This window comes from Gracilinanus agilis, chromosome 2, assembly GCF_016433145.1.
Source record: "Gracilinanus agilis isolate LMUSP501 chromosome 2, AgileGrace, whole genome shotgun sequence".
Taxonomy (NCBI): domain Eukaryota; kingdom Metazoa; phylum Chordata; class Mammalia; order Didelphimorphia; family Didelphidae; genus Gracilinanus; species Gracilinanus agilis.
Window position 1 is genome coordinate 342685438 of NC_058131.1, and position 24729 is coordinate 342710166.

The 24729-nt window shown below is 41.7% G+C and overlaps 2 protein-coding genes across 6 annotated transcripts in view; one reads left to right on the forward strand and one right to left on the reverse strand.

The window, feature by feature from the left end:
* The window catches only part of PLCG1 (phospholipase C gamma 1), a 73883-nt gene extending 70528 nt beyond the window's left edge, over window positions 1-3355 (forward strand). For both annotated transcript variants that reach the window (XM_044664322.1, XM_044664323.1), the window contains exon 32: window positions 500-3355. In XM_044664322.1, the coding sequence (XP_044520257.1) occupies window positions 500-542 (43 nt within the window). In that variant the 3' untranslated portion in view covers window positions 543-3355. The remainder of the gene's footprint in view (window positions 1-499) is intronic.
* Window positions 3356-11272: 7917 nt separating this feature from the next.
* Window positions 11273-24729, reverse strand: part of ZHX3 (zinc fingers and homeoboxes 3) — a 102179-nt gene continuing 88722 nt past the window's right edge. For 3 of the 4 annotated variants that reach the window (XM_044664326.1, XM_044664324.1, XM_044664325.1), the window contains 2 exons: window positions 16450-19478; window positions 11273-11671 (listed from right to left, as the gene is read on the reverse strand). In XM_044664326.1, the coding sequence (XP_044520261.1) occupies window positions 11661-11671; window positions 16450-19327 (2889 nt within the window). In that variant the 5' untranslated portion in view covers window positions 19328-19478 and the 3' untranslated portion in view covers window positions 11273-11660. The remainder of the gene's footprint in view (window positions 11672-16449; window positions 19479-24729) is intronic. The other variant, XM_044664327.1, reaches the window with a different exon arrangement.

Sequence of the window (24729 nt, forward strand, 5' to 3'; positions counted from 1 at the left end):
TGTCTCATGACCGAGTCATTTATGGCAGTGTGCCGGCTCCGTGGGGCCCACAAGTCAAAGTCATGGAACCCCCAGCCCTCTAGTCTTAGTAAGAGCTCTAAGACAGAAGAGTACGAGGCCTAGGCACGGGGGGGTTAAGGGACTTGCCCAGGGTCACCCTGCTAGGAAGAGTCTGAGGCCAGATCGGAACCCAGGGCCTCCCGTCTCCGGGCCTGCTCTCAGTCCCCTGGGCCAGGTAGCCGCCCCAGAAGGGACTGAGCACCGAGTCAAGCCAACAAGAGCTTACTAAGTGCCTGCTAGGGACCAGCCGCGCGCTCGCTGCGTGGCCCTTAGCCCAGCCCCAATTCTACACGAGCTCTAATGAGCTTAGATGGCTGCCTGGGCCGCCCACATTGTCCATGGCCGAGGCAGGACGCGGGGGCCCTGCCGGGGGAACGAGCTGTCCCCCCCGCGTCCTCGGCGCTCGTCCCAGCCGGCACCTCTGCTTCTCCCCCTCTAGGGCCCTGCGCAGAACTCGTGTCAACGGAGACAACCGCCTCTAGACGCGACCGCTCTGGCCTTGGAGAATCATGTGGGTTTTCGCAGCGGACGCCTCGTGGAATTCTGTGAACTGGTTTCTTTGGAGACAGCGCCGCTCTGGCCCTTCCTTCAGGCAGCCCTCCCGGGTTCTCTGCCGGCAGCCCGCTCTTCTGGCAGAGACACGTTCCACAAAACCCAAGCCATTGATCAGCCGTTTGACTGTCCTGGGTCTGTAGAGGACCGAACACCGCGCCTGGCACTGAGCACAAACACCTCGTCCCGACTCCTCCGAGATTGGTGCTCGCGTCTCGCCCCTCCTGGGAAGGACGGGGCCCTCGTCCCCGCTCCCTGCCGCCCCGCCTCGCCTCGCCGAGCGTGGGGGCTCCGAGGGGCCCGCTCCGGCCTCCCCGCTTCCCCGAGGGGCCTGCGAGGACTCACCCCCAAGAACAAAGTTTACATCCTCCTGTAGCTTTAAAACCGCGAATGAACGTTGGCAGAGAGGCCGCCGCCGCTCCTGAGGCGTTGGTGCCTCGCCCCATCTGGGCCCCGGCTGGGTGGGTGCCTCGTCGGTCACCCCGAAGCCCCGCGGGGGTGTCTGTGAGGAGCGTTTTACCTGGCGAGCGGGGCGAGGAAGGCGATATTGCAGACGCAGCAGTATGGCCCTGGAACACTAACCCTCTTTCAGGATGGAATGCTCTCCTGAGGTTAAAACATGTTAAAAATAGCAGTATTATTTTTTCTTCTAAATTGTATTGTAACTAAGTTATTTACTCCTCCCCAAACGGTTTCTCTCATCACAGGTGAACCCCCAAAGCGGGTGGCATTTTAAAAAAAAAAAAAGACCCTTTGCTAACCCCCGACGTCCAGCTTCCCGAGCAGAGCCTTGCACTAGCCCAGGTGCTTCGTGGTGGCTGGTTGGAGGACCTTCAAGCAGTGACTTAGTCAGTGTTAATGGCAGTCCCTGGAGAAACTGGGGAGGAGAATAGCCAACTTTTTTTTTTTAAGGGAAAGAAGGCACATTTTAGGACTATGTTTTTTTAGGCATGAAAAGGGAATATGGAGTTGTTTTCAAGAGCAAGGGAAGTATCGGGAAGTCTGTATCTGACATTGGATGGCCAGGTAGACAGCTGTGAGGGTCGAACCAGCAGCCTGGGTGTACCCACCTGGAATGACCGACCCGCAGGCCCCAAGGAAGAGGCCCCCCTCAGACCGGACTAGGAGAAACCGACTGGTTTCTGGTTGGGAGAACAGATTCTATAGAACCTACAAAGGGGGTCTCATGTCCTAGGCATGAGACAGTGGGGCCCACCCTGGGGCCGGAGCTTGCAGGGAGCTGCCCCCCTCAGTTTGGGGCCCTCAAGACCTGACTGCCGAATAAAAAGGCCTCCTGTGATTCCTCCCACCCCTAATCGGTGTATTCTTTATGGGGGAGAAAGAAGAGGGGCTGGGAAAACTATTAGCACTTAGTCACCTGTACAGCAAGCAAAGAAGAGGCTGCCAGCTAGGAAAAAGACCTAATGCAGCAGCATTTTTTTTGCCTGAATGGTTTCCATCATCCCCCTTAGGGGGTGGGGAGAGAGGGCGGTTGAACGGAGAAGGTTCCAGTTCCTCGTTTCGAAACTTCCATTCAGACGAACTTTTCCCATAAGGCCAGCCGCCCAATAGGTCTATCCTCTGTTGGTTTGTAAAGAAGTTTGGTAACCTCTTGGCACCTCTCGTTACCCCCCCCAACCCTGTCCTCAAAAGGCCCCCAGCTGCTCTGAAAGCAGACCTGCCTACCTATCCCCCGCCGGCCAGGCTGCTGCTGAGCAAGCATCTCTTATAAACGATCTCCCCTTTCAAACTCCCATCTCAGCAGTTTACATCTAAACTTAGGCAGACTGATGCCGTTTTCAAGAAGTCGATATAAAGCGATTTCCTAAAGCCCAAGGAAGTAGCCTATCCCCTAGGAATAGCAAATGTCTAAAGAGAAAAGAAACCTGTCCAGGGAGAGGTTTTTATTATAGTCAACTTGAGGTGGCTTAAAAATTGTTGCCACGAAGAAGAACAATTTGAACTCCAGGCAATATACAATGCCATCCCAGAGGAGCATTTTCAAGAAAATGTCTGTTTTATGCGAGTGTGTTTTATTGGGACTCAGAGAATTGTATGCTCGATAGGCTCTCAACGCCATCGCCACCCCCTTCTCCAAAACAAAGGACTTGGTTGAACCTATGGTGCCTGGGATCAGAAGCGGCGTCGCCTTGCGGAGGCTTGGAAAAGCGAAGTTATTGGCGATATTTAAAAGTCAGTGAGCTGAAAGCATGAGGAAGACCTTGGGCATCTGTTTTCCAGCCCTCTCTTCTTGTTTCCTCTAGGGCTGTATTGGAAAGTAGATGCTAACATATGGTCCACCCCACTCCAGTGTTCTTAGTTGTTCCGTTGATGGGATTTAATACAAAAGACTATACTTGATGTTTCCTCCTGGGGGCATTAAATGACTACATAGGAATCGGGAAAAGCAACCCTTTCCCATTGTGCCCATAAAAAGAGATCCCAGGCTACCTTATGGCAACATCGTATGCATTACTGTAGAGAAGTCAGTTCCTGTAGGGAATCGGCTTGGGGTTTTAAAAATTCCTTGAACCCCGTTTTCCATTCTCTCATTTTGTTTTTTAATATTAGAAAAAAAATGGTAACATCTTGATGCTAGGAGAGAACGCTTTTCCTGATTAGTAAATGGTGAGGATGGACAATGGAGCAGCATACCATTGTCAAGTCTACTTCATTACAAAATGTACTTTGTTCATTTATTCTGACCAGTTTAGTTTTTATGAATAAATACCTCAGTTTACTAGCAAGCTTTCTTTATAGTATTATATTTTGTCAGAGGGATGAGATGAAGTCATTTCTACTGAGCTTCTCGAGTAATGGTTGAACCTGTATTATAACCTGCCTTTTACTAGAATGTTTCTAAAGAGAAAATATGTCTCAATTCTGAGTTAAAATTTTAAGAGCCTCCATTTATTTACTTCAGATGAACATGGTTACCAAAATTAAGAGAGGCCCAACAGAGCCCAGAGCCCTGGGACACAAATCTGTTCTATGCTCCTATCCTCAACTTGGACTCGCCAATTCAGTGAATCGGACACTCGGCTGAATCCATTCCCTAAAGCGTTATCTACGTCTCCACAACCAGACTCTTGGGATACTTCCATGGAAGACTGGTTCTGGAGTAGTTATAGCGTTTTTGTTGCAAGACCAATACGGTGACCATAGCTTCTTCAACCATGAGGTATAAAAAGATGCTTTGGAGGGGCAAGGGTGGGCAGGGAAGACTTTTCTCTGTGGCACCAATTCTAAGAGGAATAAAATAAGGCCACTCTCTGACACTGGCTTTAGGGGACAGGAATGGACTCTTATGTACTATTTAAGCTTTTATCGCCACTCTTAAAAGAAGCAATTTCATGTCTAGTTTGTAATTAAGGCAACTCAGCCTGGCATGAGGACTTTAAGACGGAATAAAGGCTTTCCTCTGGAAAGGCAAGACCTGCATGGTCTAGCAGATGATGTTAAAATAGTATTTTATTCCCTCCTTTTACCACTTCAACTATGACAATTGGCAAACTCTGCTTGGGCTGCAGTTATTAAAGTTGTACAACCGGGGAAAGTAACATGGCGGCAGTGGTTTGGACTAAGTCAAAGCTCTTCTTTCAGCTTCCCTCTGCCATTATTCTATGTCGACTACATGATGCTATTTATGGGCTTGGCACAGTTTGCCCTAGTTTATTAAAAACTAATTCCAAAGCCTTTTGCCAAAGTCAAATGTTGCAACCACATATAGAAACCAGCACAAATCGAGTTGATGTGGGTTGGGTTGGATCACCTGACAAACTCCACCTCAACTATAAATTCGGACTCCGTCCATAGAAAAACGTCTGTGAATGTGAGATCATGGTTTTATGTATTTTATTTAGGAATAATCAAGATCTGAAGTACCATTTAGAATCATTCCAAACTATACAAACAGTTTCTCTTCTTTTCCCCTCCCCACATCAAGTCCACATATACAAGATTTAGGGAAATACACAATGTACTTCTTAGAAGGAGCAGCAGTGCTGTAAGGAAGGGGTGCTAGCCCTTGAGACCAACTGAAGGTAAAGTTTGCACTCACCTGAGCCACTGCGGGCAGTAGCAGTAACCAGAGCCCCAATCTAAGGTGGGTTTTAAACAGTTAAAAAAAAATGATTTTCACATCTAAGGCTAAATGGACATATGCCACTGTCCTAGCCTCCCCCCACCCCCCTCATCCTCTGGAATCCCAAAGCAAGGCCTGTTGCTACACTGTGTAAACTGGGGCCCTTTTAGAACCTACCGTCTACCTAAAGTTCTTTACTTTTAGTCAAGCCACCAGAAACGGGGCCACTTTGAAGTGCTGAACTGAACTGAAGTAAATGATTTCCCAAACTAGACTTTCTCAGCAGTTGGTCTAGCAATAAAAAAATGTGTGACAATCTTTCTCAAAGTCTCTTTTCCTGCAGGATGCAAGGGGAAAAGTGCTCATACCTCAAACTAGAATATAAGTTGGTAGGGGCAGCTAGGTAGCTCAGTGGATTGAGAGTCAGGCCTAGAGACGGGAGGTCCTAGGTTCAAACCCGGCCTCAGACACTTCCCAGCTGTGTGGCCCTGGACAAGTCACTTGAACCCCAATGCCCACCCTTACCAATCTTCCACCTATGAGTCAATACACAGAAGTTAAGGGTTTAAAAAAAAAAGAATATAAGTTGGCAGAAGAGAGAAGCGGGGAGTTATCTGTAGGTCATTGGCTAAAAGCACTGGTTTTTATGAAGGCTGTGCTTAATAACAGTCTCAATGAATAATCGATAGGGGGAGAGGGAGAGTGCTGGCATGTTTTCCTTTTTTGAATAATAGACGTGGCACAGGCCATTCCTCCTGGCATGACTGAAATAGCTCTTGCCTATGGACAAAGCAGGAACTATGAATGTGCCAAAGAATAACTGTGTCTCTTCTTTAATTCCTACCTGAAAATAGTTGGGCTGATAATCAGGTTAAGTACTTGCGGTATAAAACCGTACTCTTCCTGGTTTCTAGCCTACCATTTCTAATAGGATATGCCCCCATTTCCATCAGATTGCAACATGTGGGCAGGAGACGGACGCTATTTTTTTAAAAGTTCTAGAGTTACTAGGCACCATGTGAGTAAAGAGTTAACGCTCTTAAGAACATGGCTCCAACTTGGGAGAAAAACACCCATATTTTATATTCAGTCATTTTGAATAGTTTTATCCTAGATTTTTTTCTTGTTTATTCCAGTTATATCGTCAAATTTTCCTGACTCATCCCTTTAAAAGAGGAGGGGTAAGAGATGAAAAAGCTTCCAATGCAGTAAACAAGACAAGCTGTTTTACAGTATGTGATTTCAGTGTCTCTCTTTTCCCCTCTATTTTCTCCTGTCTTTTTCTGAAAACTACACCCAAATAAGGAGTAATTAATTAAAACCTTTGACTTCTTGTCCTTGATTGCTCTTGAATCTTTCCCAGAAGAGTGATCCCACCAAAGCCATTATGAAGCAGCCAGCCTTCCAAATGCCTTATGTCTATTACAGATTTTAATGCAAATGCCTACCCTTGCCTCCTTAACCAGACAACGGGAAACTTCAGGTCCAAAGGGGCAAAGCTTTGATTTAAAAAATGGCCTTTCCTACAAGTCTTCACTCATACTAAAAAGAAAGTAGTCATAAGCAATCCACGGCAAGTCAGTCCTTACAACAGTCATCCTTCCCACAACACACGGTCATTATTTTTGGCCATCAGAGCTCTTTGTGTACCTGGGCCAAGAGGTGCCAGCCAAATTCACTTACAATGCTAACGTGCTGGATTGATAAGCAGGGAAAAAGACTACGCTGATCCCCAGAAGAAAACTAATAATTATGTTAACCTACATAAAGGAGACAAGGTTTAAGGATGGCATTACATGGGACCCCCTTTTCAATTAACAACCAATGATCTAGCCAGGTGCTCGTTAACCTATATTTAAAAATTCTATGTGTTGCCTTATGCTAACAAAAATTTAGGATTTTTTTCTTCCCACTAACATGACTAGCCTATGAAAATAACATGATATAATCTGAGCAGAAACTACGGGACTCTTAAGAGATCGGGTTTTCATTTTCACATATAACTGCATAAATAAACCAAGAAATCCCTTGCTGGATCCAGATATCTTAGGCTTCCCCACAATAATTAAAGAATTTTCCACAGCCTGGATGCAGCCTGCCAAATTGTACATGGGCTACAGAAAACAGAGAATACAACATATTGCGTACAATGTGGTGGTAGCTCTTGGAAGGCAGGGCCGAGGTTATTAATATGTTTGCTCCCTGAAAGTGAAGCTTTCTATACACAGTTGTCCCTAGCCACATCCAAATATAAATATTCTAAAGTATTGCTTGGGCTTATGTTCATTTACTTGTACACATTTATCAGCGCGATCGAGTCCTGAGTTCAAGAGGGGTAGGAGGCTGCCACCACCCGCTGGGAAAGTACGGCCTTGCAGACAGGAGGCAGTCGGAGTACAAGGGGTGGAAGCCTGGGTGCTATCACCTCTTTTCAGTTTCTTGAAAACTGTATAATGGAAGTCTCTTGTATTTCATAAGAATGACACCTGAACGCTCGTTTGCTTGCCTTTCCTCGGACAAATCACAAGGTGGGGTGCCTGGTGCTTTCTAGAGCTCCGAGCTGCTGTTGGCAGCACACAATGACGGCGTGAGGGAAGTGACCCTGCTCCGAGCACTGTCCTCTGCTCCAAGGGGGAGAGGTGGAACGTAAGCAACCAGACACTCGGCTCTGGACTTGCTGGACATAAACGGAGAAAGCACACTTGGCTTTACAGCAACGTGGCTTTTTGAATGACTAGTCACTGGAGAAGGGCTTTGTAGTGCTTTATAAAAACATCCTGCAAGTTCTTTTCCTTGGGGACTGCCTGTCTGAATTAACAATGAAATATGCTGCTGCTAACCCCAACCAATCTCTTTTGGTCCAGTAAGAGGGAAGGAAGAGAAGAGCCAATGAGGTCCGAAACAGGTCATTCTGAGAAAAGGAGACACGTCCACACACTTAAGGTTACATTCTGACACCCACTGGGGAAAGATAATAGGAGACACGTTCATGATATTAGAGTGGAAGAGGAATGCCAGTCACCATCTGCTCACTGCCTACCACTTGCCAGGATGTCAGCCTGGAGAAATGTCCTGAATTTCTAAGATGGAATCCCAGGCAAAAGGGGAGTAGGGATAACTGCCAACATTCTGGAAGCCAAGGAAAGATCCCCTCTAAAATCCTAAGATGACTTCTTTTGTCCTCAGAAAACAGTGCAAATAAGGTAGCGGATCATGAATATATTAGAACAGGAGCCTAAGTGTATGAATTAAGAGATCAAGTGCTAGAAAAACGCTACATTCAAAAGAAGCAGTCTAACTATCAGTACGCTCAGCTAACAACAAGAAGTCGAAAGTGCTAAGAGGTCAAACCAATTAATCTATTTTTTAAAAACCTATTTAAAATGGGAATTCTTAAAGCACAAATCTTTACAATCAAAACTTCAACCAAGTAATCAAAAATAGGAAAAGCATACTATATTTTTCCATATTTCCTTTGACACAACAGATCTGGTTTCATCTATAAAAACTGGATCTATATCGTCAGGTAAAAAATTAAACATTTAAAAAACAGGCAATAAGAAACATAAATGTACATTATCTTACTACTCTCCAAAGTCCAAGTGTGCATGCTGGGAAGAGGAAGTGAAAGGTTAGCTTACTGAACATTCTTTTTTGTCAAGAAAGGTTTACTCAATTCCCCTGTTCTCTCCTACTCTCCAATTCCAAAGACCATCTTCATTTAGAAAACGACGACACTGGCTACATGCAAAATTGTGGCAACGTGGTCTAGAATACCACAATGCTTGGTGGCAGGACCGTTCAATCCAGCTGTCTGCTCCATGAACCATTTTTGCTTCCAATTTCTTCTCTGTTTTGGTTTCTCCCGAGGCTTGCACTCAAAGCGCTGGGTTTCTGATACTCACAAGTAGTTAATATTTACGTCCATCTTAAGTACATGGCTCTGACCTTAAACTGCTTCCTTCAAAACTTGCTTATGTAAAATTCTCTGCAAGAATATCAAGGCATATTTAAATGCTCAGCTACAAGGACATGAACAAAACGTGGGTCTTTTCTGCATCCCTAGGGCTTTGCCTTTAGTTTACTTTCCTGGTTCTCTCACAGAGCTGACTATGTAGCCATGAGGTCAGAGCCATCTGAGAGAGGCTAATGCACATGAAGAAAGTCCTTAACCTCACAAAGACCCACGCTCTTCCACTAAACTGCATTTTCTACACATGGCCCTGCACAAGGCAAAGGTGTATTCTGAACTCTGCTCAAATAGGCTCCAACACGGCAATTATCTATTATGAATTTTTTCCATTACAATGTTTGGATTATACACTTGATCTCATCTCTAATAAAAGAACCAAGAAAACACTCCTCTGTAAAACTCTATAGTCAATACACAAGGAGACTGGGAGTGATTGTGTTTTGAGGGCTGTCACTTTGGAAGTCAGATTCTTGGGTGGATTACTTTGAGATTGGCCTTTTCTTGACCTCTTCCCCCAGTTGTGTTCAGTGTACAAATAAATACAAAGACATTCTTTTCCAATGCATGAGGTGGTTTTTTCCTTAATATCTGGCATTCATTTACTAAAATGCACACATCATGTACATTTTACAAAGTAATATCAAATGAGTATTTGTATATGTGTGCATATATAAATTAATCTGCATGTACATAAACACTATAGGAAAAAAAATTCACATATTTGTTCTCTGGAGGAAGCTATCACTCACAGATCCATGCCCTTGACACAAAATCCAACACAATCCATCAGGGCCACACCAATGTCATATCCGACATGAGTGCATAATGATAGAACGCAAGTCTTGGTAAAATTCCCGGATCATTTTTTTCAAGAAAAATGGGTGAACTAGAGGGGTCAGGCCCTGGAAGAAATAGCGAAGGCCTCTGGATTTCAAAGAAAGGGCTCTCCCAGGCCGCAGAACAAAATGTCCTTTGCCTCCAGAAAAGGCACCTTTCTCCACTATAGACCAATTCAACCATGTGAGCTGCTCCGGGTACCCAGAAAGGGGTGGGGCATACTTTGTTCTTGCTCGATAGCCATAGTTCATGACATTCAATTTCCAACATAATTCATTTTCTTTTACTTGCCTGTCTTCAGCTGACCACACCCTGAGAAATGAGGGGCTTTTGTGACTCTCCTTAGCTCTACCCTAAAGAACTGGCAGTTATTACTTTCCTGAAGTCAAGGCAAAGGAAATGGAATGGGGTCTGCAGCGGCGACCACTAGACTTAGTATCAGAGAACTTGATACGAATCCTCATTCTACTAACTGTGTGTCTTTAGGCAAATCACTTGAACTCTTGAGGCTTCAATTCCCTCATCTGTAAAATAAGGGAACCTGATGATTTCTAAGGTCCCGTCTGACATCGTATGAAATTCTCTAGAAATAACTATGCACACTGCTTGGCTATCATTAATCAACATGGACTAGGTGAATCTTGTAAATTGTCTAAGATGCTTTCCAGTCCATTCTTACCTTGGGAGATAAACCAGAAATGAGAACAGAGGTCTTTCCTCTCATTCCAAGGAAGTTGCTACTTATATTAGAGGATCTTTATATGAATAAATTAGATTGGTACATTCAAACAATTATTCCAACACTTCAAAAAAGTGTCATTTCAGCTGATTTTCTGAAAATACCAAAGTTTCAAGGGAAGCAAAAATGACAAGAAAGAGATTAAAGTTAAATAAATCACATTTGGTTATAAGTTGAGGGGAACAATTAAGAAAATCAACAAACATTTAATAGTGACTTTCATCCATAATCTTTAAATCTTGTGCATTTACTGGGAGCAAGGACTAGTAGAACTCGTGGTAGGGAGAACCAGATGAGCCATTTATGATTTTACGGGGAAGTCTAATACCTCTGACTTTAAGCTGAGGGCTAGTCCTACTTCAGATGACTAAGAAAGTCACTTAATCCCTTCTTCTCATTCTCAGCTTCCCTACTGATGAAGTGGTGATTATGTTTGCCACATCCTATTCTTCCAGGGTTGTATGAGGATTTGGAGAGTAACATTTATAAAGTGCTTTGAAATCCTCAGGTGAAAGGTGCTGTACATAGTGGCTTTGTGCTTTTATTTATGGATTTTGCTTATATTGAATACTGGAACATTACTGGCTTAAAGAATTGTAGGATTTGAATATATATACCAGGTTCAAGATCAAATGCATCTTCATTTAACCCAATAATGGAAAAATAGTTAATAACTGATCTAGCATTAGAATTTTCATGAAAAGGAAACTTAATCAAGTAACTGATCATTTTTTTTTAACCCGGGGAAATAGATGGCTATTATTCAACTATCATTTCAGACAAGAAAACTGTTGCTTATAGATTTGCTGGCCAGAGACTGCTTAAGAAAGCAGAATTATTTTCAGAAAGGGGTCCATAAAAGGATTCCAGATAAAGTCTAAAGTGTGCTAATGACCCGCTCTCTAGATTCAATGCACTGCACCCTGATAAAAAGACTTTGAGAGGAGAAAATGTAGTGACATCAACTTTCAGAGAACAGACACTAAACATAGAAAAAAAGGAAATGCACTGCTTTGCTATTCAGAAGTTTCTATGTAATGAACATGTTTATAATCTGATGTTTTATTAAATGTGTATAGGCAGATGTATATGTTAAAAAGTTGGTTCTGTTGTACATGAATAAGAAATCTGAAGTATTTTATCCACTGGAAGGCAAAGAAAAGGTCCTATATTGCGGGAGGAAGAATCTGGCATGAACCTTGCTCTCCCCAGCTCAGCATGTCATCCTAAAATTGGCTGTGAAGAGCTCTGGGCTGACCAGTGAGTTCCCCAACAGCCCCTCCCCAGTGTGCTTGGCTAAAAGTCTCACAGCAGCAGGCACTCTAACTGGCCCCTGCAGCAGAGGTTCAGATCCGGCCCATTCCATTTGACATCTTCCCACATTTGGCAGATCCTTCGCAGGAGTCAGTTTAGATTCAATCTGCTTCTGGAAAAAAGAAAAAAAAAATCAGATACATAAAATACATAGTAGGACAGACTTCAAACACGCACATGTGAAAGGCTAAGCATCTTAAATATCCCATTCTCAAGAACGACTTGAAGCCCCACATAGCCCAAAAGCTAAGTAGCCCCAACCCCCGGGTCTAGCTCAGTTGCAAACTGGGGAAGGGGAGCTGCTAATTGGCTAAATCCAACATGGCAAACAGAATACAGCTACGTGAAGCCCACAGGGATTGTGTTGTGGTCCGCACCCCCGCCATTCACCGTCTTACAAGGCTGTCCTCAGTGTCTTTTCTAATTCTTTGAGCCCACTCCTCCAAGATGAACAGGCTGTCTAGTTTTCTACTTGGATCTCAACTGCAGCCTTGATTCTTTACTTCACAGTTTTCTGCCCTGAATGTGAAATAAACAGGAGCCTTTAAAAAAATGTAGGGCTTGATATTCTCTTTGCCGACCTTGACTGAAAAAGTCTTTCCAAAACAGGCCTTTTAAAAGCTTATGCCGATTAATGACAATCAGTAATCTTCTTATGTTATGTGCCCTAGCCCATGGCAGTCATCTGGGATCTATGACAAAAAAACTGAGGCCATTAAAGTGTAGCACCTCCCCTTCCCCACCCCTCGTCATCCCACTGTACTTTTGTGCCTACAGTAGAATCAAGAGGCCCGCACATGGCTCTCTAGATCAGAGACATGAGGTAAGGCTTCAGAAGTCAACCTCTTCATTTGAGGGAGGCCCACAGAGGCTGTCTGTTGCCTAAGATCACACGGGTAACTTGAGTCAGAGATGGGATTCTGCTTATACCGAAGCTGGTGCTCTTTCCAGTACAACATACTCTGTTCCCAAGCAAATGCCTGGAAAATACCAATACTTGCATTCAAACACAGGAAATATACTTGCAGTTCAGACTTGATAGTAATCATGTTTTTAATAGCTTCATGTCTTGAAAAGTGAAACATTCATATTTGGAATTGGGAAATTATAGACAAATAGATTTATAAGGAACCTTAAAGGTCACTTTTATTCCTGCCTTAAGTTGGACTTGAAGTTGCAAGGGAAACTTAAGATATTTTAGAACAAACTTGTCAGATGAAAGGAGAAAAGGTCTTCTCTTCTGTCGTGTTTTCAGTTTTAAGACTTGAGGTTTTTTTAAAAAATGAAATCATTTAACACTAAGTCCTTTCATGTTGACTCAGGGCCAGCATTAGTACCACAATTAAGCACACTCACTATTACCACATCAAAGGTTTACATAAAAGGGCTGTCTACCTAGAGAAGTTATTAAGCATCATTTACTCACTCCACAAGGGGAATACTGGCAAAGACTCAAGCTCTAGTAGGAAGATGAAATGCATTTACTTTGACTAATAGCACTAGGAAGGCTGCATTCTTTCACCAATACTGTTTGGAATTTACTTTGCAGCAACACTGTTTGCCAGAAGACAATGATTCAGGTATTACCTTTGTGTTTAGGCCACACAGAAGCAAAGTGTTTCACAGCGATTATTCACAATCTTCCTTGTGCTAGTGATTATACAGATGTAACCAATAGTCACAATATCCCACAGTAACTACAGGTAGGCAACAAAGAGACAGGTTCACTCCTAGCAACCCAGAATACAAGAGACACTGGTTTAACAGCTTGCCACTGAAAACGAGGGATAATTTTCAGAAAAACCTGTGAAGCAATCACTGCAAAATTTATGTTTTAAAATTGGTCTCTTGTGTTTATTCAGATGCTCTTAAAACATTCAGCTTTAGAAAGAAAAGGTACAAAAGTCCCATTTACAGAAAAATATTTGTAGTGGTGTGAAATTTCCATGGCAACAATAAACTGGAAGTAAAGTGAGTTTTAATTCCTCCTCAGCCAAGTCAATTAATCTTTCTCGGCCTCAGTTTCTTCGTTTATTCCCACAAAGTGTGAAGACTGTTTATTTCACAGGGCTACTGTGAAGGTTAAATTAGATAACAGATGTAAAATGTCTTGCAGACTTTAAAACCTATAATTGTTAACTATTATTTATAGGATTCTTATATAGACAGAGCTAGAAATTATCTTAGAGGTCATCTAATCCAATCCTTTCATTTTACAGATGAGGTCTCTAAGACCCAAAGAAGTTAAATAAGTTAAATGAGTTGCCCTCTAAACTCTAGAAGTGTGATTTGAACCCAGGTCCTCTGATTCCAAAGCCAGAGATCTTTCTACTATACTCATTATAGCTAAAGGATAATCTTTATTCTATTTAAAACAACATAACAAAACAGAGTTGATCAAGTGGGAGGAAGGAGTGTGGTTAAGGTAACTTTCTCAATAAGAAAAAAATCTCAAAATTTTTGTTGGGGGGTGGGGCAGCGAGAGAAGTCTTTCCCATCTATTTTTTTTTTTTGGGCTAAAAAGGTAAATGCTGAATTAGTAGTAGGTGTCAGTGATTTGTGGACTTCTTAGAAATGACATAGGTAGTTAGCTTTCTCTCCAAGAGATAAATTGTTGAAAAAGATATAAGTACTGCTAACTAGCAATATGGGCTCTGCTGGAGGATCACTTAAAACATATATAGGAGCAGCTTGGTGGCAAGTGGATAGAGAGCACCAGGTCTGGACTTGGGAGACCCAGGTTCAAATCTGACCGTAGACATTTCCTAACTGTGTGATCCTCCCTCCTTCTTTTGCTCCCTCCCTCCCTCCAGTAATAGTGTGTTTAGGGTAGGGTTTAAAAAAAAATGTTTTCTGGGTCAAGGACCCTTCTGGCAGCAGTTTGAATTAGTCTGTGGACTCATCAGAATAATGCAAGATTTCAAAGGAACCTACTTCTGCTGAAATATAATTATTAAAATTATTTTTAAGAACCAGGTACATGAACTCCAGGTTAAGGGTCCTTGGTGCAGGAGGAAATAATCAACCTCTATATATGGCATATCTTGTAAATCCAAACCTACAGAGTAAGGCCAAATATCACAACTTCAATTTATCAACTCTAACTTGTGAAGAAAATATAATTTTGGTTGGTGAAAGCCCGGGTTATTCTGGTTCTCTAAGATTTTGCCACACTATCTCCTTCCATGAACATGTATGACACTTAAAATCCCTATCTTCTTCCAAGGCTCAGCTCTAACATCATTTCCTAGTCGAAGTTTTCTCTGATTTCTTCAGATCGGTGTTCTCTCTCTCGCTCATACACACACACACACACACACACACACACACACATACACACACACAGATTTGATTGGGTCTCTCTCTTGCCCCGTCATACCTCACCTTTTCTGTGTATAACTTATCTTGACCTGCTTCATCCCACAAGTGCTCCCTGAAGGCAAGTTTTTAGTCTTTGTATTCCTAGTGCCTAGCACAGTGTCTTGCACATGATAAGCATTTAACAAATGTTTTCTGAATTGTATTTTTGAAAGGATATGGAATTAAGATTAGTAGCAGAAGGAAAATATGCAGCCCCAAATTATCCTGTGGTAATGGCACATAAAGATAAATTCACGGTCAATCTTAAAAACCTTACTAAGAATTCTATTAAATCGCTGGCTAGAATTACCATTTTTAAATGAATGGGTTCATCGGAATTTAACCCCTCTTCTTGGCCATTCTTTAATATATGTGTTTACATAGAGTAAACCAAATGAAATGTTACAAAAGTAGGAAGAAGTTTTCAGAAAAAGACCTAGAGGACTCATCAAATGCATAATCAAGGCCTGGATACCTGAGAGATATCTTTCCCTTAAAATGTGCTTCTTTAATAATGTAGTAGTGTCAGATTCAATTAGAACTGATACCTGTGCATGCTGTCTACTTACTCAGAAAGCCACAAATTAACATTATCTAAGTTGAAATTGTATTTTTATTTTATTAAACATTTCCCAAAGACATTTTAATCTGGTTGGGGTCCTGGGCCCCAGGCTGAGACTTCTCTGTTTGAAAATATTCACACATGTACAGCTCCAAAGAAAAAGCATAAGATTCAAAATATTGAAACCAAATACTTACACTTAGGTATTAAGTTATTTTCCATTTTTAACATTTCTTCAATGGATAAATTTAACCCTAAAGAGTTTGAGCGAGGGCAACAGAAAAGGTAGTATACTAGTTTTTATTTGTTGAAACCTACTTCATATAAGGACAATTAAAAGTCAATTTTTGGCCCTCATCACTTAAAAAAATCAAAACCCAACACAGAGGCATATATGTACTGCCCCACATCAGCACTACATCTTAAGAACTTCTGGAGCTGCTTCCTACTCACAAATTCTACTTTCCAGTTCAGGAAATCAAACTGTAAGAGCAGTTGGGGAAAACACCTTAGGCACATTAAGCTCTAGTAGTAATACAACCCTATAAAGGGTATAAGGTCTTTCTCCCTCTTGTAGCATTTTATTAAATCATCCTCATGATGACTTTTTTTTTTTAACCCTTCCCATCTTTCTTAGAATTAATACTGCATATGTCAGTTCTAAGGCAGAGGAATAGTAAGGTCTAAGGGTCAAGTGACTTGCCCAGGGTCACACAGCTAGGAAGTGTCTGAAGCCAGATTTAAACCTGGGTCATCCCACCCCTCGGCCTGGTATGCTATCCACTGAGCCATCTAGCTCCCCTTTGACTTCTTTCTCTTTATCATTGTGCCACCAGATATCCCTTGGAGTAAGTTATAAATTCTGCTGAGAAGCCTCAAAAGGAACAGTCATCAAACTTGCATTAGTATTTGTGACCAGACGACAATGGCCGAGAAGAGTGTGGACAGTGGACGCTATGATTCCTTACCTAGCTGGATTCCAGCCTGAGGGCTCAGTGTGTCAAAAGGTTCTGAACTGATCTCCTGGCCACTGGGCTCCCAAGACTCACTGTTCTCAGACACCTCGGAATAGGTGTCACCAGTCCCTTTGGGATTTCCTGCTTGTTCTCCAGTGCTGGAATACTGGTCCTCACTGCAAGTGTCAGATACAGCTCGGGTTTCCTCACCCATTTTTTCAGCAAACCACAGTTTAACCTGTTGTGAGCTCATCTGAGTTTTGTCGCATAGGCTCTGAAGATCATCTTCATACAGCGTTTTGTGTGTTTTGTAATAGTCCTGGAGAAGCTCTCTATTGCTTGGACTGATGACCAATAGGCCAGGGGGGAAATTACCATGTTTATAGTCCTCATACCACTTCAACTGTCCATTTTTAAGTGCATATCTGCTGTCTCCAAACCAGCGCACAACTTCGGCCCTGGGCAGGCCGGACTGAGAGACGAGACCATCATATTCCTGATTGGTCGGCCACTGGGTTTGGACAAAAAGCTGCCTGAGCAAGTGCCTTTGCTGAGCAGTCTTTTTATAATTGACTTTGTTCTTGGGTTGTTCCAGGGATTTGCTCAAACCCTGCTCATCCTCATGGTCATTGGCACTTAGTCCTAGCGATTCATTTCGGCCATTTGCCTCTGTCACACGCAGATTCTTGAGATTGATTTTGATGGGGCTGACTTTGCGCTCCACTCGAGGCCGGTCACCACCCGGAGCCTCAGAGGAGCCATTCTCGCTGGAAACCCTCCACTCCTCAGCAGGATCCTCTTCACCACAGTCTTCTTCAACTTCTTCCTCCTCTTGAGAAGCTGCCTCTTCAGATTTTTTGTTCTCTTCAGCAGACTTTTTTTTCCGTCGCTCTGAAAACCAGCTATCGATTTCTCTTCTGGTCATTTTGGTTTCACTTCTCAGTCGGTCTACTTCTTCTTCAAGGGGCAGAGGATTTTGGGCGAAACTACTCTCCAAGGCCCTGATCTGTTCTGGCGCTCTCTCCTTATATTTTGTTGGGGTGAAATCTGGTGTCTGATGCCAGGACTGCCGTTTGGCTGAGTGATGAACCCCTGGTGTTGTTGCTGTCGTCACGCAGGCTAGGTCAGGTGCTTTGGGTGACAGAGTGAAGGTAACATCAGGTGCTGAGTCCATAATCAGAGAGCTATTATCTCCAGGTAACATGCTTCGAGTACCTTTCAAATTTCTGCAATGGTATCTTCGATCACTGAACCATTTTCGAACCTCCCTTGTGGTGAGGCCTGTAATTTTGGTCAAGTGCTCTACTTCACCTTGTCCAGGGAACTGATTCCTACAAAAGCTACCTTTCAGAGCTGATAGCTGTTCATGAGATTTTTTGTTTTTGTAGATGCTAGAATCTAGGAAAGCTTGGGAAGTTATAGTTGGGCATGCAGTGAGCAGAGACTGAGCAGCATTTACCACCTTTACAGCGGATGCAGTATTTGAGCAAACAGTGTTATGTGGTGCAACAGCTGGCTGCTTGGGAACAGAGGTAACTGCTAAGGTGAGAGAGGAACTTGTCCCCTGTAGCCCATTGGCCATTATTGGCTGAGTGACCAGCAATCCACCTGTACCTTCTGGTTGACCTGTAACAACATGCCCGGGTAAGGCAGCCTGAATGAGATGTTGGACATTGCCAGCATTGGCAACCAAAGGGGTATTTAAAACTGTGATTGTAGGCTGAGGTACTGACTGGATGACTGTGTTAAACATCTTTTTCCGTGCATCTTCTATCTCCTCGGGGGACCAACTGATACCTTGCTTCAATCTTTGGGCAGTAAACCAAATTTTTAGTTGTTCTTCAGGGTACTTGGTCACAACAGTCAAGTAGCAAAGCTCAGCTTTGGTTGGGTAGGGGAACTTATGGAAAGAGTTTTTCAGGAAGCTATTTGAGTCCATGGCTGCATTGTATGTTGGAATGCTGCTCAAGGGAATCATCACTTTAGGAAGTGACTTGGATGTGGGCAATGGCTGGTGGTGATGGTGTTGTGCATGCACTTGGGGTTGCTGTTGAATAGACAGAAACTGAGCTATACCAGCAGGTAAAACAGGCACAGTTCCGATTAGTGGGCCATTGGCAACGTGTGAAGTTTTCACAGGGTTGGTGGTTGCCTGGCTGACTGGAACAGAGCCATTGGTGAAAGAATGGTCACTCTCTTTTACCTCAGTTTCACTGACTGACTGACTGACTAAGTTCTCCCCTGTTGGCTGACTTAGTAAATTCTCCCCAATGGTTGGATTCGGCAAGTTCTCCTTCAGTGTGTGAATTTTTTTGGCTTCAGCTTTCCCTTTCATTATCTTCATAATTGGAGTTTTAGTTATGATAATTTCAGCTTGTCCATCTATCCCTTCTTCATAGGATTCCCCTGAAAGGTCGTGACTGCTGGTGCTATCAGAGATGATCTGCTCTACAATTATACGATTGTCCTGTTTGGCCACGTTCCAAATGAAGCTCATCTCACCAGTATGACATTTGGCATTGTGGAGTGAAAGCCCTTCAGAGGTTTTTGCCATAAAACTGCATTCAATACATACAAAAGTGGGGTCTTTATTGAAGTCTGTGTGTTCTGAGTTCATGTGCCCCATAAATTGATTCATGTCTTGAGACCCAAAATCACAATATTTACATACGTAAGAATCACCATCAAAAGTACTTCGATGCCCATTAGATAGTGTTCCATTATTATTGTTGTTGTTGTTAACAGCATCATTAACACTAGGCGTTTCAGGAGGTAACTCTTGCTGAGTTCCTTCATTAAAACCTTCAACAGGGTCTGCTTCTGTTTCCTGTAACACCACAGTTTTTACTGGTATCATGCAAGGGGTGGTGGATTTCCGTTTGCTGGCCATTGCTAGAGTCAGTTCAGGTGATCAAAGCTTGAAAGCTCTTCGTAGCAAGGGCTTCACAGTCCAAATTCCAGCTAATCCATGAGGTTCAAAGGATTATTTTCCAAGAGCTGATTCTCAATTGGATGAAAAGTGCACATATTCCCCATTAAACCTAAGGAGTAAGAAAACAAGCAATTAACTTCTTTAAAAGTATTTAATTCATAGATATATTATAGGCTTTTGAATGCACTCTACAATCTGGTTCCAATTTCTATAGCATTTTCAAAGGAAGTTAGTCAAGCAGCAATTTGGATATGAGGGTTCTACTAAGACTGTAGAATGCAGTTAGGAGAAGGCCTGACTCTAGAGTCAGAGGACTTGTATTCATATCCCAGTCCTGCCGTTTATTCTTTGAGTCGCCACGTACCAGTTACTTGACCTCTCATTTCTTCATCTGTAAAATGAGAGGACTAGACAATCTCTAAGGCCTCTTTCAGCTCGAAACCTGTTGTTCTGTGGCTTTTAGTTGCGTCAGCACAATATACATCAGAATAACCTAGAAATCTAACATTTCAGTTCATTTGACTTGAATGACTTTCATGTTATACATACGTTGCTTGAAGCAACCCAGGGAAAACATTCTCCAAATATCAAGTACCTATGCTCAGCATAGGAATAAAAGATCCTAATCTAATTCTGGCTCAAAAATTTAGATCAAATACATGGTTTTTTTTTTGCCTGTCTTTTCTTAGAATATTCTTCCCATGTAAGAGAATAAGAAGAAACCTCAGAATAGAAAGGCCACAATATCAAGGGAGTCCCAATGACTAGGGGGGCAAGATGGCTAGTGGTAATCAAATAATCTTTGACAAGTTATTTATTATTCTCTTACCTGCCAGTTTGAAATCATGCTGCATGTCTAATTTATAAAGTCTTTTATTCAGATCTTAGTCATTTTTACACTGAAAGATACCTATAGTTGAAAGATAATGATTTAATTCCTAGAGGTATGTGCCAAATGCACAATGATGCATGGCAGCATTTCTTCCCAAACACTGAGTATTCATTCATTCATTCATTTATTTTTTTTAGACCCTTAACTTCGGTGTATTGTCTCATACGTGGAAGAGTGGTAAGGGTGGGCAATGGGGGTCAAGTGACTTGCCCAGGGTCACACAGCTGGGAAGTGGCTGAGGCTGGGTTTGAACCTAGGACCTCCTGTCTCTAGGCCTGGCTCTAACTCCACTGAGCTACCCAGCTGCCCCTATTCATTTATTTTTAAACCCTTATCTTTTATCTTTGAATTAATACCAAGGCAGTATAAGGATTAAATGACTTGATCAGGGTTTCAAAGCTGGGAAGTATCTGAGGCTAGATTTAAAACCAGGACCTACAGTCTCCAGGCCTGGCACTCTATCTACTGAACTACCTCACTGCTCCAGCAATGAATATTTATTAAGTGACTACTATGTGCTAGAACTGGGGAAACAAAAATGAGGCAGTCTCTCCTTCTCAGGGGCTTACATTCTACTGAGGGGATTCAACATTTTCTCAGATAGGTAAAACAAATTACATATAAAACAAATAGAAACACAAAGTTAGGGAGGACACTAACAACTGGAGGAATCTTCTTGAAAAAATATAGCACATGGTAAGCATTCAATAAATATTTATTTACTTGGATTGAATGACTTATTTATATGATGAAGGATCATCTGAAGAATCTATAAGGGGCTACCCTTTCACTATTTTACTAGGAATTTTAACTTTACTTTTTAAAAATCTAGCCTGGGGGGCAGCTGGGTAGCTCAGTGGATTGAGAGCCAGGCCTAGAGACAGGAGGTCCTAGGTTCAAATCTGGCCTCAGACACTTCCCAGCCGTGTGACCCTGGGCAAGTCACTTGACTCCCACTGCCTAGCCCTTACCACCTCTTCTGCCTTGGAGCCAATACACAGTATTGACTCCAAGATGGAAGGTAAGGGTTTAAAAAAAAATCTAGCCTGAACTTGAATTTATATATCTTATGTAACCCTTTTCCTTTGGCATACATTTATCTTCAAGTTTTTCCCCAGTTACTGAGTGGGATATATACTGAATAGCAGTTATAACTGATACCACTTATCCAGTGTTTAGACTTCCTGAACCTTAATGCCTTTTGAACAGATGTAAACCCAGAAATAAATCCCAGTTTCACAAAACCCATAGTATTTTTTATTTCATGGCACAGTTATATAGCCACTATTTCTCTTCTTGGATAAACACAAGAATTTGTTTCTGATTTCTCTGGGTTATCTTTATGTGCATCTTCTATCTCCTTGGGGGACCAACTTTACGTGCACTTCTGAGTAAAGGTAACAACAAGGCTGAGGGCAAGAAGGGGGAGGTGGCAAGAGGACAATGGATAGCAGGGGCAGGAAAATGACAGAAAATAATCAAGGCCACACAAGCAAGGAGATGGCAGCATCACCAAGTACAGTACAGTAGTATAGTAGAAAAGGGCTGGATTTGAGTCACTGGATAGGAGTCAAACAAACCACTTCACCTCTCCCCACCTCAGTTTCATATGTAAAATGAGCAAGTTACCTCCAAGTTCCTTTCCACGCCTAAATTTATGATCCTACGAACAAGAGAACAATCTAGGGAAATGAATTTACGAACAAGCTAAGTCTTAAACACTACTCCTGATAAGCCTGAGAGAACCCCTATTTTAATATAGTATAAAAGTAGCTTATAATGATGGCCCTAAGTCACTAAGAAATGATTAAATTATGTTCAGAATTATTTTTACTAAAGGAGGGAAGTGTGGAGTGTGGTGTATATACAAAGTATGGGTATAAAGGCGATACAGTTGATTTTCTTCATCTGAAAAGTTGGGGAGTTGGACGAGATAACTTTGAGGGTCACTTCTACATTTAATTTACAATCCTATAAATGTGGATATTCAAATGATAATGATTCTTCAAAATAATTACAGAGTGTACATTGTACCCTCATTCAAATGATGCTGCCATTGATCAAAACATCTTGGGAGATTTCCATTGAGAATAGTCATTATTGGAATAGTCATTATTCCAAAACTAGCATTTAAAACACTCCCAACAACAATTCTCAATGGTAATAAATTTTCATAGTTGAATTTAGAGTTTGGTTTTGGAAACAGTCAGGTCACTCAGAGCCAAGACCAGCAAATAAGCTAGGTGATCAAGTTTAGCAATAAATATAATTTTTAAAAGGTAGCATTGCTATAAAATAACAAGATTAATTTCCTTCATGGCTCATAATCTGATGCTGAAGGCAATTTCTAAAAGAGTTTAGAGCACAGATCCTTAGTCAGGGATACTTTTGGCCATCGGGTGACCTTGTAGACCATTGGAAGAAGGATTTAAAATGCATCAAATAAAATACATAGGATTACAAAGGAAGGCAATTATTTTGTTATCAAAATATTTTTTTTAAGAAGGCAAGTTCATTGGGGCAGCTGGGTAGCTCAGTGGATTGAGAGCCAGGCCTAGAAGACGGGAGGTCCTAGGTTCAAATCCGGCCTCAGACACTTCCCAGCTGTGTGACCCTGGGCAAGTCACTTGACCCCCATTGCCCACCCTTACCGCTCTTCCACCTAGGAGCCAATACACAGAAGTTAAGGGTTTAAAAAAAAATTAAAAAAAAAAAAAAAAAAGGCAAGTTCATGGGGCCCTAGGCTAAGAACTCTCGCTTTAGACCTATGAAAAACAAGATTGCTATAACAAAGATATTGCTTACCAAGAGAATGACTTAAAAGAACAATCTTTATTTGTAATGTATAAGTTCTAGCATGTTTATTTAAATATGCAAGTATGACTACATTCATATGGAACATTTGCCAAATGTCTTAGTGTAGTTTAAAGCATTAATAGCTACTATGCTTTAACAGCTTACAGCTATACTTAAACTTTTGAGATTGCCTGTATTATTTTATAGCCCCACTGCAAATGTTTTTAGAGATATTTCCATCAAAAGTAAAAGTTCTGGTCCCTAGTGATTAAGCTTTAGTTGTCTGGAAAATCCACATATTCAGACCATGTTCCTTACTGATGCTGAACAAGTCAGGTACTATTATCCTGTGAAAGAATATATCAAGTTACTTAAGCTAAACCACATGTGAGATGAACAAACAATCTAGAGACTGTTCTTCTTATCGCGTAATTTGGCTGGTTGAGTTTGACTAAAACTCTTTTTACAAATGACAATAACTATTTAACCCAGAAAATATCCTGTTAAAGGCCTAAATTGAGCTTTTCTTTTCTTTTGAGCACAAGCCCATCTTGGGCTGGTGAGATATTATTTAAAAGGCTGCACTGGAAATTTTATGTCTCATCTCCTATTTCCCCAAGACAAAAACTGTCTGCCACAGCTAGCCACAATGATGGAGTTGCCAATGTGATCCAGATGAAAAGGGCAAAACTAAAAGAGCTTATTTCTATCCTATTCTTCTATATTCTTTGCTTTTCTAATATTTCTTGCAAATCAATTATATTCTTTCAAAAAATTAAAAAAATTTAGCCTTTCCAACTGGTCTTTGCATGTGAGTTTTCTTACATAATCCCCCAAACACAAGACCACATAAAATAGGCAATAAAACTCTAACATTACACAAGATGTTAGGCAAGTATGAAAGTATATATTTATCAGATGGATTTTCCATATTTTAATTTAACTTCTGGCTATAAATTGTGGGACAAAGAATTTATCATTGCTAGGAAGAGAATGAGGGGAAAACCAGTTCTTTAAATTAAGAAGCTTATATTTAGTTTCAGGAAAGGCACTTACAGCATAAAGTTCAAGGAAGACAATGTCTGGAGAAGGCAACGGCAACACTAAAATTATTACTAATAGAGTGCTCGCAGAAGTCATGAGCATGAACATAGGCCAGGAAGGATCCTCACACAGAAGGATTTACAGTCCAGTTGCCATTTTATTTTTATTTTTTTCCCCACTAATAAGATATTTTACTGGTACATTCAACCTGAATTGAGTTTGGGTAAAAATACTTTACACCAATCTTATCCAACAATTTTCTTCCTAATTCTAATTACTTTGATAACTCCAATAACAATTTAATATGGCATAAGATGCATAAATATGAAGATTAGCATTTCAAGTGCTTTGCGATTTGCCTCCAGTTGCCATTTTAAAATAACATGTTATGGCCATCTTGTGTACAAGAGTAAGAGAGACCAACATCCACTTGGGCCTCTAGGGAGTAACCTTAGAGATCCAAACTCTCTTAATTTACAGATGAAGGAAGAGGCCTAAAAGTGGCAGCAAGTATATAAAGAAATGTGTATAAAGATTGAGAAATAAACCATTTAATCATTAAGTACTTATTAAGTGCCTACTATCTACCAGATACCATGCTAGATACTGGGGGATAGAGAGACAAAAA